The sequence below is a fragment of the Haemaphysalis longicornis genome, unplaced genomic scaffold (assembly GCF_048455015.1).
Source record: "Haemaphysalis longicornis isolate Haplotype H1 unplaced genomic scaffold, Haemaphysalis longicornis Haplotype H1 scaffold_10, whole genome shotgun sequence".
NCBI classification, from domain to species: Eukaryota; Metazoa; Arthropoda; class Arachnida; order Ixodida; family Ixodidae; genus Haemaphysalis; species Haemaphysalis longicornis.
In genome coordinates, this window is record NW_027526204.1 from 128,814,236 (window position 1) to 128,829,850 (window position 15,615).

At 45.4% G+C, this 15,615-nt stretch overlaps 1 protein-coding gene across 3 annotated transcripts; it reads right to left on the minus strand.

The window, feature by feature from the left end:
- Nucleotides 1-3,452: 3,452 nt before the first annotated feature.
- Nucleotides 3,453-15,237, minus strand: LOC144159316 (syntenin-1-like). 3 transcript variants are annotated; one of them, XM_077690724.1, is made up of 8 exons: nucleotides 15,084-15,237; nucleotides 14,389-14,450; nucleotides 13,499-13,705; nucleotides 12,849-13,028; nucleotides 11,315-11,490; nucleotides 6,196-6,337; nucleotides 5,452-5,573; nucleotides 3,453-4,615 (listed from the first exon to the last, which is right to left on the minus strand). In XM_077690724.1, exons 2-8 carry the CDS (start codon nucleotides 14,440-14,442, stop codon nucleotides 4,561-4,563), a joined length of 936 nt encoding a protein of 311 aa, XP_077546850.1. In that variant the 5' UTR covers nucleotides 14,443-14,450; nucleotides 15,084-15,237; the 3' UTR covers nucleotides 3,453-4,560. The 3 variants fall into 3 exon arrangements, with proteins under 3 accessions (XP_077546850.1, XP_077546852.1, XP_077546849.1); XM_077690726.1 differs by having other exon boundaries at nucleotides 15,160-15,183; XM_077690723.1 differs by lacking the exon at nucleotides 15,084-15,237 and adding an exon at nucleotides 14,912-15,071.
- Nucleotides 15,238-15,615: the final 378 nt, after the last annotated feature.

Below are 15,615 nucleotides of genomic sequence, written 5' to 3' on the forward strand. Positions count from 1 at the left end.
GTGGCCTTCAATTAATTCTGAAACCGTATTATGAAGACCCAGTTGTAGAAGCCGCTGAGTAGAGGTGTTCGTAGGCAGGCCCAATGCCTGTTTGAATGCCTTGTGTATGAATTTGTCAAGGGCGTCCAAGTCTCCTTTCGTGAGGCAGAGGTATGGAGCGACGTAGATAACTCTAGAGATCAGAAGTGCTCGAATCAGTCTAATCATATCTTGTTCTTTCAGGCCCCGATGGCGGTTAGAGATGCGTTGGAGCATGTGCGTAACTTGAGTGAATGGTGTCGTCGTAAGAGTGTGGTATCTGATAAGGCCCTCTGATTTCAGTTTGTGCTAGATTCTGCAGGCTCCCTGTGTCGTATGACGATGTTTCAAAGAAGCGTTTAGTCATGGACGCGGATTACTCTATAAGCCCGTCTCTGTGCTGCTTGGGAAGATAAATGTAGCAGATGATGATCGATTGCGAGCGCTGACCTCGTGACAAGATGACCCAGCATAAAATTTTTTGTGGTGTTCTGATTTCCACGAAGAATTTTGTATAATCCATCGCACTTATTTCGTAGAATGTTCGTGAAATTTATGCCACATTGGCTTGTCCAGGGTAGTGATCAATATCTGAGGTATGCACCGTAATGGCGTGGTCAGGTATGAATGCTCCGCTAGATTATGTAAGCACAGAACACCGATGTACATCGTAGTGCCAGAGCATGACCATATGCTGAAACGCTGCTTATGGAGATACTGTTGGTAAGTTTCAGGGCAGTGGAATTACAATCAGCTGCAAGCATATGCCGGTTTCGCGCCGCCGGCCTGTGACACACGCCTGGCGCTGTACAACACTAAAATTGCGTCAGCAACATTTACACTCCCATAAATACAGCCATTTGTGAACAGAGTGACTGCTCCACATTAATATGTATTTCCAACGCATACAAAGTAAATCTCAGTCGTGAACGTGTCGCAAAAGCAGCGGCGACAATGGGGATAGCGGGATAGCTTGAAGGGCTCAGTGAAATTGTTTTAACTGGAAGATAATACATTTCGTAGTTCTCTCAGCCTTTGTTCGACGAGCAATGATGCGTTATTTGCTCAATAAGTAAATACAGTAAAACCTCATTACACGAGACACTCAAGCGACCCTGGAAACGTGTCTCTTGTAAGCAAGGTCTCTTGTATGCAATGTTGCTAACATAGCAAACAGGAAAACTAACCAAACCGCTTTCATTCAAATGTCTCTTATAACCAAGTGTCTCTCTCTTGTAACGAGGTTTTACTGTAAGTGCTGAAGCACGTCCACCCATGCAGCGTTCGTCAAACGCAGAAGGGCGCATGCACATTTGCTGAACGGATTGTTGGTACACTGTAACTTAAACAAAACGGCTCAGACATTCGGACTAAGCAAGGAACACACAACCTTTTCTTGCTTAGTTCCATTGTGTGCACTCTTCTTTTCTTGAAGTTCCTCAAACGTTTTTTTTTTTTTTTTTGGCTCTTTCATTGCTCCAGCTTTTCATTAGTGACACTGGGCTTGATACCCGTTTTTCATATTTCCGGCCGAAAGTGGGACAAAACACCGTCCCACAAGCAGGCTGCGGGACAGCGGGACCACAGCCGCAAAACTGGGACGTGTCCCGCCTAAGCCGGGATGTCTGGTCACTTTAGTGTAGGGCTGTAATGTAACATGCTTGTGTGGGGCTGGAAACTAGGTTTGCGCTAGCAGAGCTGCACGCTAACTCTCCCGGTTGGCCATTTGGATGAATTGCCGCCATTATCTGTTTGAGGAGAATCTTTGACTCTCCACAACCGCTATGTTGCTGTTACCTGCATTGCTATTAAGGGGGCAGACCGGTCTTGAGCTATTCCTTTTATTTACTAACCAATGTTAATGAAACTGCACAGAATTATGGAGTTTCTTGTGCTGGTTTTAAATCTGCAGTTAGATTTCTTGGAAGTTGATTATTCTTTAGAGAATTAGTGATTAATTCCCATTATTTTGGGCCACAATTGAACCACTCCATTCAGAACAGTGATTACGAATGACTAAAGAATATAATGCTGGGAGAACTTTGATTTAGCTATTTTTGGTCATTTTACAACACACTCAACTTCAGTCCTCCCACGCTTCGCCAGAAATGGCTCGGAGGTGGTGTCAAGTGAACCGAAAAATAAATTTCCAAAGCCTCCATTTGAAAAATTTGTTTCCAATGTATTCTCCACATATTTGGGTATCAGAAGCAAAAAAAAATTAAGTTGTACCTGGTCTGGGTGCCGAGATATCCGAGGGCGAAATGCTAGCTTCGCATTGCAAGAAAAGTGACGTTTCACCATCGAATTCTGCACGAACTGCACTTTAGAGTGCACTTTAAAATGCTATTTACAATAAAATATGGTGCCTTTTTACGAGAAAATCTGCAGACTGATAGAAAAATGGCCGTGGATGATACAGTTTTTCAGAAAATGATTTTTTGACCGTTTTTTGGCTCCAAAGACCCATCTGCCCCCTAAAACAGTAAAAGAGCAGTTTTTAAATATTTTTTTTTTATCCATCCAGAGACAAACGGTAATATCTTTGCATAAAAATTAAAAACTTATTTCAATCCAAATTACACATGTACACCAGCACCACTTGCACAAACCACAAGCAGCATTTGTTTTTTTTGTTATACCCCTGTCACACGGGCATTTTCAATCGCGATTGAGTCGATCCGGATCGAGCTCAATCCGGATCGGGCGCTGCTACACGGCAGTTTCAAGCGCGATCGAGCTCGATCCCGCTCGAACTCAATCCTAGTTCCCCAAGCGCGATTGAGGCTTCCAAGCGCGATCAAACGAAAGCGGTGATACTCTCGTTCCCGCTCAGTAACGGCACGGAAGGTGACAACTTGAACTAACGCCACAAATTTTGTCAAATAACTTGACCCAAATAAGCATGCGGTAACATGGTTACGTATACCTGCGACCGCGCAAAGTTACCAGACGCCGGCCGCAAGCACATTTTTAGCGCCATCTGGCGTACACGAGTGCAACCGGTGCAACTTCTCGATCGCGATTGAAATGTGCCCTGTAGCAGAGGCAGTGCGTCGAGTGCGCTTGAAAACTCGAGCGTGATTCACTTCAATCGCGATTGAAAGTGCCTGTGTGACAGGGGTATTAACCTGAATGTCTGAAAAATGTCAGGACACACAGCAATATTGTTGCATTTCATTGTTAAAGTCAGACAGTGAATTTTCTTAATCCACCACCTTGCTTGTCTGTTGGCATGCATTTTGTTTAGTGAATATTTTAGTAGGTGTTCACATTAACTGTACAGACAAGTTCCATGAAAAGCTCACGATGTCATCCATTTAAAATATGCACAAGGTTGTATCTTGTCTTGTATAAGCTGACATGCAAATAAAACAATGGCTGCCTATATAAGCGGCCACCATTACAGAACGAGAAAAAACTACCCGGCAAAGTGCAGAGTGGCAGTTAAATATTTTAATAACAAAAAGACTCATGCATCACACACAACTTCAAGAGTGGCGGCACGCCAAACTCTTTCGCAAACATAACAGAAGGCAGGTCCTTCACAACCGCAGGCTTCACATTGTTGCGCGAGTACACGGATCAAAATAAAAACTACGCTGAATACCTTGGACAGACTGAACGGCAAAAGCTACCAACATAGTGCACCGCTCTGGAAGCACCCTTCCAACCTTGGAACGTATTTGTTATCTCCAAAAATCTTAAGTCAGACAGTCGCTTACTGGCAGTGCACGATACAAGTAGTTGGCTTAAATTGCAGCTTTGTGCCAAGTTACGCAAAACTGAAGCCTGACATCACACACATGTAAAGGACACCAATTAACGCGTGGCTACATTTGATCAAAATGTTGATCCAAGCGGTTATGTTTCAAAAGGTTGTGTTTCAACTATCCGCATTTCATGTATAATTTGTTGCAACATTTTTTCTGCTGTTTTCCCCTAATTCGTAATGACCTTGCATGCTGTAAATGCTGCCTATGCAGTAACAGGCAGCGAAAGTTGGTCACTGCGCCCCAATGGCTCAAAATCCAGCCTCTTGGCTACGAAAAAACACCGCCGCAATACACACAGCACACACGAAGGCCACAGCTGAAAATATCAAAACTAAAAGAGGTCACGTGTGCAGTTAAAAAAACTATAAAAACAAAACAATGACAAAGGCTGAGCAGGCGACTGCCTGCTGTGGAACTGACTTCGTAGGATGTAAACACAAAAATACAAGGTCCCATTTTCTTCGCATTCTGATAGGCTGGCAAAAGCGCTCGGCATTAGCACTTTCTCAACCTCACAGCATACCAGCATGCATTTAATTAAGAGTGCGTTCTCGGCCCAAAGTAGAAGGCGCACCAATAAAGATGGCTGTTCCACAGTCAGAGGTGAGTAAGAACGCTGCCCTGCTCAGTTGACGTATAACTGTGAAGTTGCGTTTTTTTTTTTTCAAGAATGATAAAATGCTGTGCTAGCATTGGGGACGCATTGCACGGCCCAGTCGTTGGAGCTACAGGCCCCGGAGGTAATAAGACGGGTGGGAATTCCTGCTTATATGTCAGGAATAGAGTGATCCATCAGCTTCTTCAGCATGCCTCCAGAAGTGCTGAAAATTAAAAGAAAAGGCCAAAAATAAATTAACACCAGCGCTCACTGGCACACAAGTGGTTTTAGAGAAGCACAATCAATGTCCCTAGAACAAAAACAAGACATGGTTAGTATACTATCGCATCTACCACTCAAAATAGATCTGTATACAACATGGCACAAACCACAGACTCCTTGAAAATATGCCATGCTTGATACTATTAAAATTTGGTAGACATTCAGCGACGACGTAACATTAAGGGAAGCTAATGGAGGGTACAAAATAGGCAATAATTTTTTAAGCACGACACCTTGCTTTTCTTGCGACTGAAATTTAGGCAAATTTTGCGCAATCTAGCAGAACTACAGTTAAAACATGGCATGAAATGTATGCCTATGTTCACAGTGCTCATGGTCAGGTCGTTTGACGCACAACGTGTGTGCACTTACTATAACAGCATTTGAATGAAACAATACTGATGTTCTTTCAGGACTTTTTGCACCCCAAGTTAACAAGGTGCCACTGCACACTTCATTTAATTCATTAGTACAGATACCACATTTGCCCTGATGGCATTGTTGCTAGGGATCACATTGAGTAACATATCCAGCAAAAAAAAAAAAAAAAAAAAAGCTTAACTCACTAAGTGAGGAAAAAAGAAAAAGTCATGAAAATTGTCATTATCACAAAACATCGTCACTCTTCTTTGAGAATTTTTTTTTTTGTTCTCTACGTGCCACCCTGATCTGCACATGTGAACCTCTTCCCTCACCTGTTAGCCAATCAGCATCCAATTTCATGGACGCAAACTTTTTGACAGAAGATATTTCATGTTAAAAACCATTCCCGCTTACTTCTTGATCATGTGGTCATAGATGAACGACGGCATCACCGTGACCGTGATGACATTTCCGGCACCGTCGATGATCTTGGTGATGTCGGGGTCCTTGACTCCCACCACGTTCTGACCATTCACCTGCAAGACGGCGAAAAGCAGCGGCGTCACGACGGGGCCTTGTGTAGCGCCGGTTCTTCAAGCCACACTGAACGTCCTTGTCCTCTCACGAGATGCCGAAAGGGCCCAAACAAGAAGCAAATGTTGCTAGACAACGCACATAAAAAAAATTATGGGTGTTTAACGTGCAGGAGCTACACCTGAACTATAAGGAACACTGTAGCGGAGGACTCTGGATTAATTGCAACCGCATGGGAATTTTGAACATGTGCCGAAATCTCGACTCATGGGTGTTTTCGCTTTGCGCCTTCATCTGAAAAGCAGCCATCATCGCCGGGACCGCACCCACGACCTTCAGCTCAGCACCACAACACATCAGCTACCGAGCCACTGCGGCGGGTAGACAACGCACATAAAGCAGCCCGGTACAGAAGAACCTAAGTTCAACAATGTTCACAACAATGCTGGCACCCAAGCTATCTTTGACGTAGGGGCAGCGAGCAGAAAAGCATGGCTGTCTCTGCAGCAAGGCACATTTCTCTACTGCTTCTTTTCTGCCAGAGGTTGTTCTTGTTCAAAAAAGGCTTCAAAAGCATATAACTCTGCTATCGTCTCTCTACTTGTGTTCAGCAGCAGAGCTTACCTCGAGCAGTTGGTGGTCGACTAGAAGTCCGTTCCGGGTCGCCGAAGAGTCCTTGACCAGAGAGATGATGCGGCCGTCGCGGAAGGCAAATCCCACGTGGCCGCTGCTCGACTTGTGCATGGTCACAGTGCGCTCAAACGGTCTGCACAAATTGAAAATGTGGGAAGGGGGCACTGGGTCAATGGGCTGCGACTTGCACAACTTTGCTTGCAGAAAATTTCACGGTTAGGCGAGGGAGGGGAACAGCATAGTTTCATACCACTATATAGACCGTTTACAGCGCGCCAGCGTGGGTGCGGCCATGCTGGACAGCGTGACGTCATTCGGCGTGGCTGACCTGTCAGAATGAGTTTCTTCCCATGGCCTTCGCTGGTACCCATACGCACAAGCAAATGCCAAAGCGGCTCAATGATTGGATTGGATTAGAAAAGACTTTAATGACAAAGATCGATGGGCGAATTTGACAATTCTTCTGGAGCGTTGCTATGAATGGGAGGGGAGGGGGGGCTTGTGCAACTAAACAGCGTGTGCCAACATTCAGAGATTATACTTAGTCACAAAAAATATCCCATAAAGGTTGTTCGAGAGTTGTTTTGATTGGCGTTTGTTGCCTAGTTTCCTGTTCACAAGTTTCATCCAACACAAAGCTGTACGACGGTTTGGTCTTAGAGTAACAAAATAAAAGCCTAAGGGCTGTAACACCAGTAATAAACATAATTCTGGACGTATTACCAACGTTCTAAATCTTGTCTTGAAAGCTTTGCTTTCCGACCTACGCTAAAATGGTTGGCCGTGGACCCAACTATGTACATATAGTATTATGAATATGAAGGGCTGTAAATCAAAATAATCCTGCATGGGTGTGGAAATTGTATATTACCCCTTTACCACCACTTCATGTTTCGAAGTGGGATGAAAAAGCTGTAGCACTCAGCGCTATAATTGTCAGCCGACTTACAGCTGACGCGGTCTGCATTGTACACCTGTTCCTCATTCTCAGCTGTTTCCTGTCCAGTATGTACTAACTTGTGGCTATGGAAACACTTGTTGAAACTGCCATTAGGCGCATACAGTGGACCGAAAAAGATCGCATATGCGTGGCCAGTAACGCTAGGCGCACTCGCGCGCAAATGGCGAAATAATACCTAGCACAAAGAGTGAAGTTTATAAACGCTCAAAATCGGGTGATAAAGCTTCGTTAAACACATACAAATATTTCGTGAGGCAGCCCATAAGGCTGCGAAGGAAAGTTTGGCATCCACCTTAATGCAGCCATACGGCTACAAAGAAAAGCTATACAGCTTTCTAAGAAACATCGCTGTTGAAGAAAAATTCGTCCTGGTCCAGGATGAATTTTTCAACTGCGAAGTTTCTGAGAACGCTGCATAGCTTTCCTATGTAGCTGTATGGCTGCATTTAGGTGGATGTCAAACTTTCCTTCGCAGAAACTTACTCCACCTTGGGGATTTCCCCTAAATCTGGTCGATTAACACCAACCCATAAGGCTGCGGATGTGAGATTTTTTTTTTGAAATTTTTTATTGCATATTACATAATTGGTTTGGTAGCACAGGCGACATGACAATTGAGACATGACAATTTTTATATATGTCCGCCTTAGTTTTTATTTCTAATTAAGCACTCGTGCATTTATGTTGGTCAGATTTGCTGCAGCAAGCTTTATTTAGTCGTGATGTAATGGCTTTATTTGGATGGCCATGGCTGCTGCCAATTAAAACCCTGCTTAATAAGATTAATTACAGCGAGTTGAAGTGGCGAGCTTCCATTTTGTGCAGCCTGAAGTTGTGGCTCTGCATCGGACTACACCGAAAATGTAGCGTTAGAATCATCTACTTCAGCAACTTTTGCAGCGAAACGTATCTCAAGAGTTAAGACACTGGTGTCCTCGAGAGTTCCTTTCGCAAGGTACGTGATGCTCGCTGACTGGGTGTACGTTCCGAGCCACAGCTGTAATCGGTAACGTTTGTTTTCCTCTGTTTTTTCGCACTTCGTCTGATATAATGGTTGTAATAAGCACGACACACAAAGCCTATAGGGACCGGGCAGCTGGACGGGTGGCGCCACCACTCGGCGCTCCCCTCGTCAGTGGAATGAGCCGGTGCATTGGACTACACAGCCTCCCGTTGTTTTTGTCGTGTTTAATTCGGTGCTTTGAATGTTTTGGTGGTGTTGTGAGCGTATATGTGCGGTGAAACAAACTCTAGACAGATGTGTTGGGTTCTTAGATGCAGTAATAACTACGTAAGCTTGTCGGACGCTTCTAAAGTTGGGTATCGGCTGCAATGGCATAAGCGCTTTTTGCAGTGATCTGCGCTTGGCTACACCCGTTCTGAGTACGAATAAAACTACTATTAGGAGTATTATTTTCTTCTTAAATGAACTAACGGCTACGCAAACTTATTGGATGCTTATCAGGTTGGGAATGGGCTACATTGACACGAGCGCTTTTTGCAGCGCTTTGCGCCTGGCTCCGCGCGATCTGAGTAGGAATAAAACTATTAGCAATATTATTATTAATTTCTACCACTTTAAACTATCTTCACTGGTTTCAAAGACTACGGTTTCCACGCCAGCCTTAGCGCTGGGATACCTCGATACGCTAGAAAGGCACCTGCATACGAGATAGATTACTGTGTAGCCGTAGAAATGTTGTGGTAGTTTACACTTTCTGTAACCGTGAGCTTTGTGCCTTCGGTTTTGGTGAGCGACACTGTGACAGAATGGGAGCCTGAAAGCCGAAGTGTAAATCCCACATTTGTGGTGGTCGTTTTATCAAGAGCGAAAGTTATTCACCAACTCAACAGCCCAAGCTACAAACATCCACCATCCCTCCTCCCCTTCCCGTTTTACCACCTGCGTAGAATAAAGGCTGGCACCGATAGTTAAAAAAGCTGGCAGCGTTAACGTCAGCCGGTGTTTTTTAATGGTCAAGTATTATTTACAGAGTAGCTAAAAAATCGTGTAATGCCTGGTGAAGACACCAAAAACGCGCGATTAGTTGCCTCAAATATGGGTGCATCAGCCCGAGCCCTCCAGCTCAGACACATTTCCGACACGCTGGACAAAGTTTAGATTATGAGAGGGGGGCATGGAAGTTCAAAATTAAACAGCAAAATGATCTAGCCCTCCGTGTAATGATTATGATGGTTGAACGCAAAGCTCTCTTCCTGCGAAATCGAATGGGAAATGGCCAAAGTCAAAGACATTGCGATCAAAAGACCAAACTGCGTGCTGGTCAAATTGGACGGTCAACTAGTCAAAGTATAAATCAAGAAGGCAACCAAGGATATCGATACGATAGAGCTTTGCGATAAACCCTCACCCTTGTTAGACGAAGGTGTGCATGATTTTTCAAGCATAGGTGGCAGCTTGTAAACCGACCGCAGCATTCAGTTGTGAAGAGTAAAGGTTTCGGGCACCCTCCTGTCTTGCGTCCTTCAGCCACGCAGGAATTGGTTTTTGAAAAACCCATTTACCAACTAGCCAGTAACCATTGCAATTCTTGTAAAGCAATATTGCTTCTCCACGACAAGCAATAACGTTCCACTATCATGCGGTATTTATTCTATCAACGATTCATGACTGTAGTAAGAGCATTTCTGTGAAATTAAACACGTTTCAGCCGTAGTTAATGAAGTTACGGTAGCGTCGTCCATCACAATTTCTGTTTTGAGGTAAATCTTAAAGACACCCCCCAACTTTGTCTTTCGCTTGTGCACAACGTCGACGCCGTTTCGTCATCAAGTGCCCAAGGCCAGCGCCGCAGCATTCCTAGATCCGTTGCACACACCGGCTTTGTGGGAGCATTTAGCTGCAGTATACACCTCGATACGCGAAACTGCATGCAGGCATCAAAAAATTGCATGAAGCAACGAACTTTCACTTCAGCTTGACTTCCAGCTTGGCGCATTGAGCGTCGTCTGCTATTTGTAAATACTGAGTATGGGCGTAAATCACACACATGGCATGCCTCGTAAAGGTCACATCCACGCTCAAGATTTACCGATCTGAAAAATGCACGTGGGGTTACGTACGCTTTGCAAGCCGCACCGCAGAAAAACGACAGAAAGCCATGCACAGTTACGCTGCGCTGACCGCCACCGGCATTCCACAGACGAGCGGTTCGCCACGGGCGGCGCTGTTCGCTGAAGCGACGGTGGTGCCATACAACGGCTGCCCGGTCCCTATGGAGGGAACCTGAACTGTTGGGAGCGAATGACTGAATCATGTTTGGTGGTGCCGCGCCACAGACTTTACATTCTTTTGACATTGGAGCGCTTCCGCAAATGTTCTTTCCCACTTTCCGATGACCAACATGAGCTGCGACTGCGTCCACAATTTTAAATTATGACTTCTCTTTAAGCCTACTTTATTCTGCGAATGACGCGCTTCGAGCAAACAATGGGTCTACGGCGAAATCGAAACTGGGAAAGGCCAGTAGTGGCGAGAGCGCTGCTGGCGCCATCTGGCTATGGCGGGCCTAACTACTCAGTGTAAATGGTCTATACTAAAGGGAAAGCTGCTGCTAGTGCCTAGGTGAATTGCATTTAAATGGGTGTGCCATCACATGCCATGGAGGAGAGCACCAATTTTACTTGGCATGGCTCATGAGCCGTCCCAGAAGTTGCCTTGGGCTGCCAGCAACCATAACACTGTTGCTAAACGGCTATTTAAGGTTGGTTTACGAGTATAAAAGCACAGCTCTTAAAAAAATGTATTTGTCATGAAATTTAACAGCATCATGCAAGACTAACAAGACAAAACAAATGCTGCCCTGGCTGTTTTGTCATCAGGAGTGACACAAGAAGCCATGGTGCAAGCCAAGCCAAGTAAGAATGGAACACTGTCAGTTGCAGAACACATCGCAGTGCAAAGGTTGAAGATTAAAAAAGCATACAGGACAGCCCTTGTTGCATGTTCTCCCATAGCCTTTGTCTTGTGTGTTCCTCAGCTGAACACCAACATACTCTTCTAGTGTCAGCTGTAAAAGCTCCCCCACAGCGACACAGCAATTGGGCCACAGTTTTTCCTCTAGTATTATACAATGGTGTGTTCCTCCACGGGTAGTGGGTACGAAAGCGAAACGACGCAGCGCTCACCTGTCCCTGACAGCCATGACGATGCGGTCGGGGTTTGACTTGGCGATGAGCGTGTGCACCTTGTCCACCGAGTAGCCGGCGAGCACCTCGTCGTCGATGGTGAGCAGCTGGTCGCCAAAACGAAGGCCCACCATGGCGGCGGGGCTGTTCGCCTGCACCAGCACCACAAAGATGCCCTGCAGAGAAGGAGAAGGCACTTTGAGAATGGCAGGAAGAAAAGAACAGTGCTGCGCTCTTTTAAAGGGACTCTGCAACACTCTCGATAAATGCTTTCACTCTTTCGTTCAGGCCTGGAAGCACTTCGAAAGCTATAGTTATTGCCAGCACGGAATGGTACTGCATGATTTACTCGTCGCAGCAGACAGGCCTACCGTTTCTGCTTTGCTTTCGTGGCTTTCTTTGTAAAGTGGCTATCGAATGTGTTCATTGCTGCAACTGAAGGAAAACCGGCCAATAGCCGCTACACCGCTGTAATGACGTAATTCCAGTGGTCGAAGAATGCTGAGACCGGGAAAGAGAGAAAAATCTTTTGAGGGAGTTTTTAAGTTGTCTGATGGGTGAAGACCAGTAATTTTTGGCTGAGGCATTTTGTGACCCCTAATCTAAGTACTGGATGTGTTGGTTGACTATGTTCTGAAAGTATTTAAGATTTCTAAAAAAAATCACGAGGTGCCGGTCTATAGAATAGAGCAAGGGGACAGGCAGTCATAAATTGCTCCCCTTTCACATCAAGTGCAAAGTGATTGTTCATCGTCATCGCTATCATTACTGCCTGTTTGTATCTGCTGCAGGACAAGGCCTCTCCCAAAGATTTCTAGTGTTTCTATCATGCGTTTATCAAGTCCATTCTTTGCCCCCGAATTTCCTGCGTTCCTCCCTCCATCGAATCCTCGGTCTGGCCTTATGTCGTTTTTCAATTACATGAATGGTCCATTTCTTGTCCTTCATCCACATTACACAACCAAACAGATCAACTCTGACAAAATGTAAATGTAAGACTGAGTGCCCAAAAGTTAATTTAGCTGCAGTAGACATTTACAGTGCTCCAATAAGTTACTCACACTTCCAATTACATTAGGTATTTTTCACCATTATGAATCTCGGGTTTCAGGTTATAGGTACCCGTTAAAATTGCCACCACAGCAAAGAACAGGGGCGGGTAGTCATAGTGCACATACCGCTACAACTGCCGAAATGAATAAGCAAATATTTTTAAAAACTTGAACCCTTGCAGTGAATAAGAGAAAAAATGAAACGGAAGAAAAGTTAGGAAGGAACTACAACAATACAGTCAGTTTTTCTGGCAACACGATTCTGCACCTGGCACACCATTAAAATCCTTATTTCTAAAAGTTCAAACATGACTATCTGAACTGTCCTCATTCATCACACAGTAAGCGAGCGCTCTAGTAATGATAACGCACCAACGGACGATAAAAGCGCGATCGGAACAATGGCACGAGTCCGACAAACAGCGTGTGCCTCAATTGAGCGATTCAAGGCACCATGGCAGATACAGAGCCGCCCTCCTCACCTTGTTGATGGCTTGGACGCGGAGCCCGACCTTGCCCTTCTGGTCCTTGCAGAGGGTGACCTCACGGATGCCGTGGCTGACCTCCGCCCTCTTAAGGCCCAGTGAGGTCCCCGAGATGGGGGCCACCATCATAGAGAGACGGCTTCCTGTTGCCACGGGCTGCGGCACAGCCACTTGGTTCTGCGAAAGAAACGAGAAGTTAGGACAGCACTCGCTGCTACCAAAAACAAAGGAAAAACACTCGTGCCCCAATCATGGATTCCCTTTTCGTCCATGTTTACTGTTCTGCTGTCTACTTTTAAGATGCCTTCACATGTAGATCATATTTTTCAAACTGCAACCCTGAAATTAATGACGACTTTGGATGCAGAAAGTTTTTCAGGCACTCCATTGTGGGCACGGAACAAAACAAAAATTTCAGCAGAAATTAGTCAAGTTTTGAAAGACTGCATGGCAGAACTTGCAGGCGTTTTTATACGCCAGGACCTTTCATGCAGCCAAAGGAGTCGCAAAAGAACACAAACCATCACAAGATCTTAAAATAAGCAACCTAGAACTTCTTCGCACATTTAAATTACGCCGCTGATAGTAACAAATCGCCAATTAAAATACACCTAGGCTTTACAATGGGCTCATCGCTTGAAACAAACCTGACACACGGTAGCCAGGGCTGTCATCTCTGGTGGCAGGTCCCTGGACAGGGACAGGCCCATGTAGTCATCGAGGATTGGGTACAGGGTGTCGAATTTGTCCGATGCGGCTGGGGCCGATGGGTAGAGTCCATACGGAAGAGGGGCAGATGGCGACGCAGCCACAGGGGCTGGTGGCACAGACGACTCCAAGGGCCGTGTCTGCGCCTGTGTGCAAAGTACAGAATGGATGACGACTCCTTGCCTCATTTCAAAGGCAGGCACAGTTAAACAAGAATTCGTAGGCACTAGCAATTACAACGTTAAATGCGCTCCCAATCGCCACACATTTACGTATAATTGGCTTAAATCGTAAAAACATGAGCAACAAGCTGAAGGCAATGTGAACCTTCGAAAGCAAGTGAGGAGACAAAAAACTGCATCTGCTAGGAGGTACGAATCATTTACAATCAAATCTAATAACCGTAAAATATGATTATTTTATCTAACATTTCTAGGGGAAAACAAGAAAGCCTGCACAGTCCATAGAAAAAAAAAAAAAGCAGGTCAAGCAGTTGCAGGCTATTCTAATTCAGTTATTGACGTAGAACACAAATGACCATACATCACTGCCCAAAAGTGAAACCGCGCAAACGCTGTCTACAAAGGAATACAATTCAACTCTGTTAAGTGTTGTATAACAGCTAAAACTGTAGCTCACGGTACACGACTCGCTCTGGGAACTTTTTACTGTTGACAGGATCGTACGTCATGCATGTGTTCTAACGCAATGTAGGCTGCATGATACGATAGCAGACGATTTTAAAACGATTCGAACATTCAGACACCTCAAAGATCTCAACAAGCAGCGTTGGAGCTGTAATACAAGTGAAAGAAAATGTGGACCCTACCTGAATCATATGATCCACCTTCATATCCTCTAGTGTCGGGTACAGGCTCGACATGTTGACGGCTGCAGCGGAAAGCAAGAAATGGTCAAGAGAAACCCCCCCAAAAAACGTACCCGAACCATACCTGACGCACGAGGTTGCTCTTATCAGCGCCCTCCAGTTCTATCGATTGGACTTTGAAAGCGCAATCGCTCGATAACGTAACCCGATTCTTGTCGGCAAGTGCAACCCGCGTGACGTTGGCTATTATTCCGTCTAAACATCGTAAGTAGACAGCTAATCATCGCTATGTATGCATTTAGCCCCTCACTATTCCATTCAGTATCGCCAACATTAACGTGAAAGGCAAAACAGTCGAGAGACCGTTGAGTTACGGTGGCAACGCAAACACGACGCGCAATACGACACCCAGAACTGACGGCTCAACTTACACCTATTGCGACACCGTAAACAATCAACCGGGCAAAGGAAATAGGCAACGAATATATTCACTGCTAACATAAAAGCGGACAACACAGGTTACCTGGGTCGGGCTGAATCGCAAACTAACGTCCAGTGGTTGCGCGCGCTCCGTATGCAACGACAGATACGAGTTCCGTAACCGCCTCCCGACGGTCTTGTCCGCCAAGCCTGCTACGTCAACTACCAAACGCCACCGGATCTGAACCAACGTCAAGCGCGATTGGCGCACCTACCTCGCTGTATTGACGATCCTTGATGCAAGGGCCACTCGTACCCGCTGTTTTATTTTTCCGGTCACAAATGACTCACCGTGCGACGATCAGGGCTTTATCGCGATCGCGCACAGTGCTGTCACGTGGTGCGCGTCACCAACGTCGCACAGCTGACGTCAGGCCAGGTGAGAAAACGAAAACAAGGTTTTGTTTGAAATTGGCGGAAATTTGTTAACATTGAAAGCGCGGACGAGCCAAGCGTCGCGATCATCGGATTACCTAGTGACACTAGGATTACCATATGGGAGAAATTAGGTACGAAAAAAGAATAGCACCGAAGAAGCGAAACCGAAACTTCCAACACGTGATAACGCGCGTTAGAGACGCGTCATTCACCAAATTCGCAAAGTAAAATACTGCAAACATTCCATAACAAATAAAAACCTGTTATTAAGCAGCCAATGAACACCCGCATCGCAGCCAGCAAGGACGTCACGCCGGAACATGACCACGTTTGACGCCAATGGGATTCACCTCTGTAGCCACGATGACG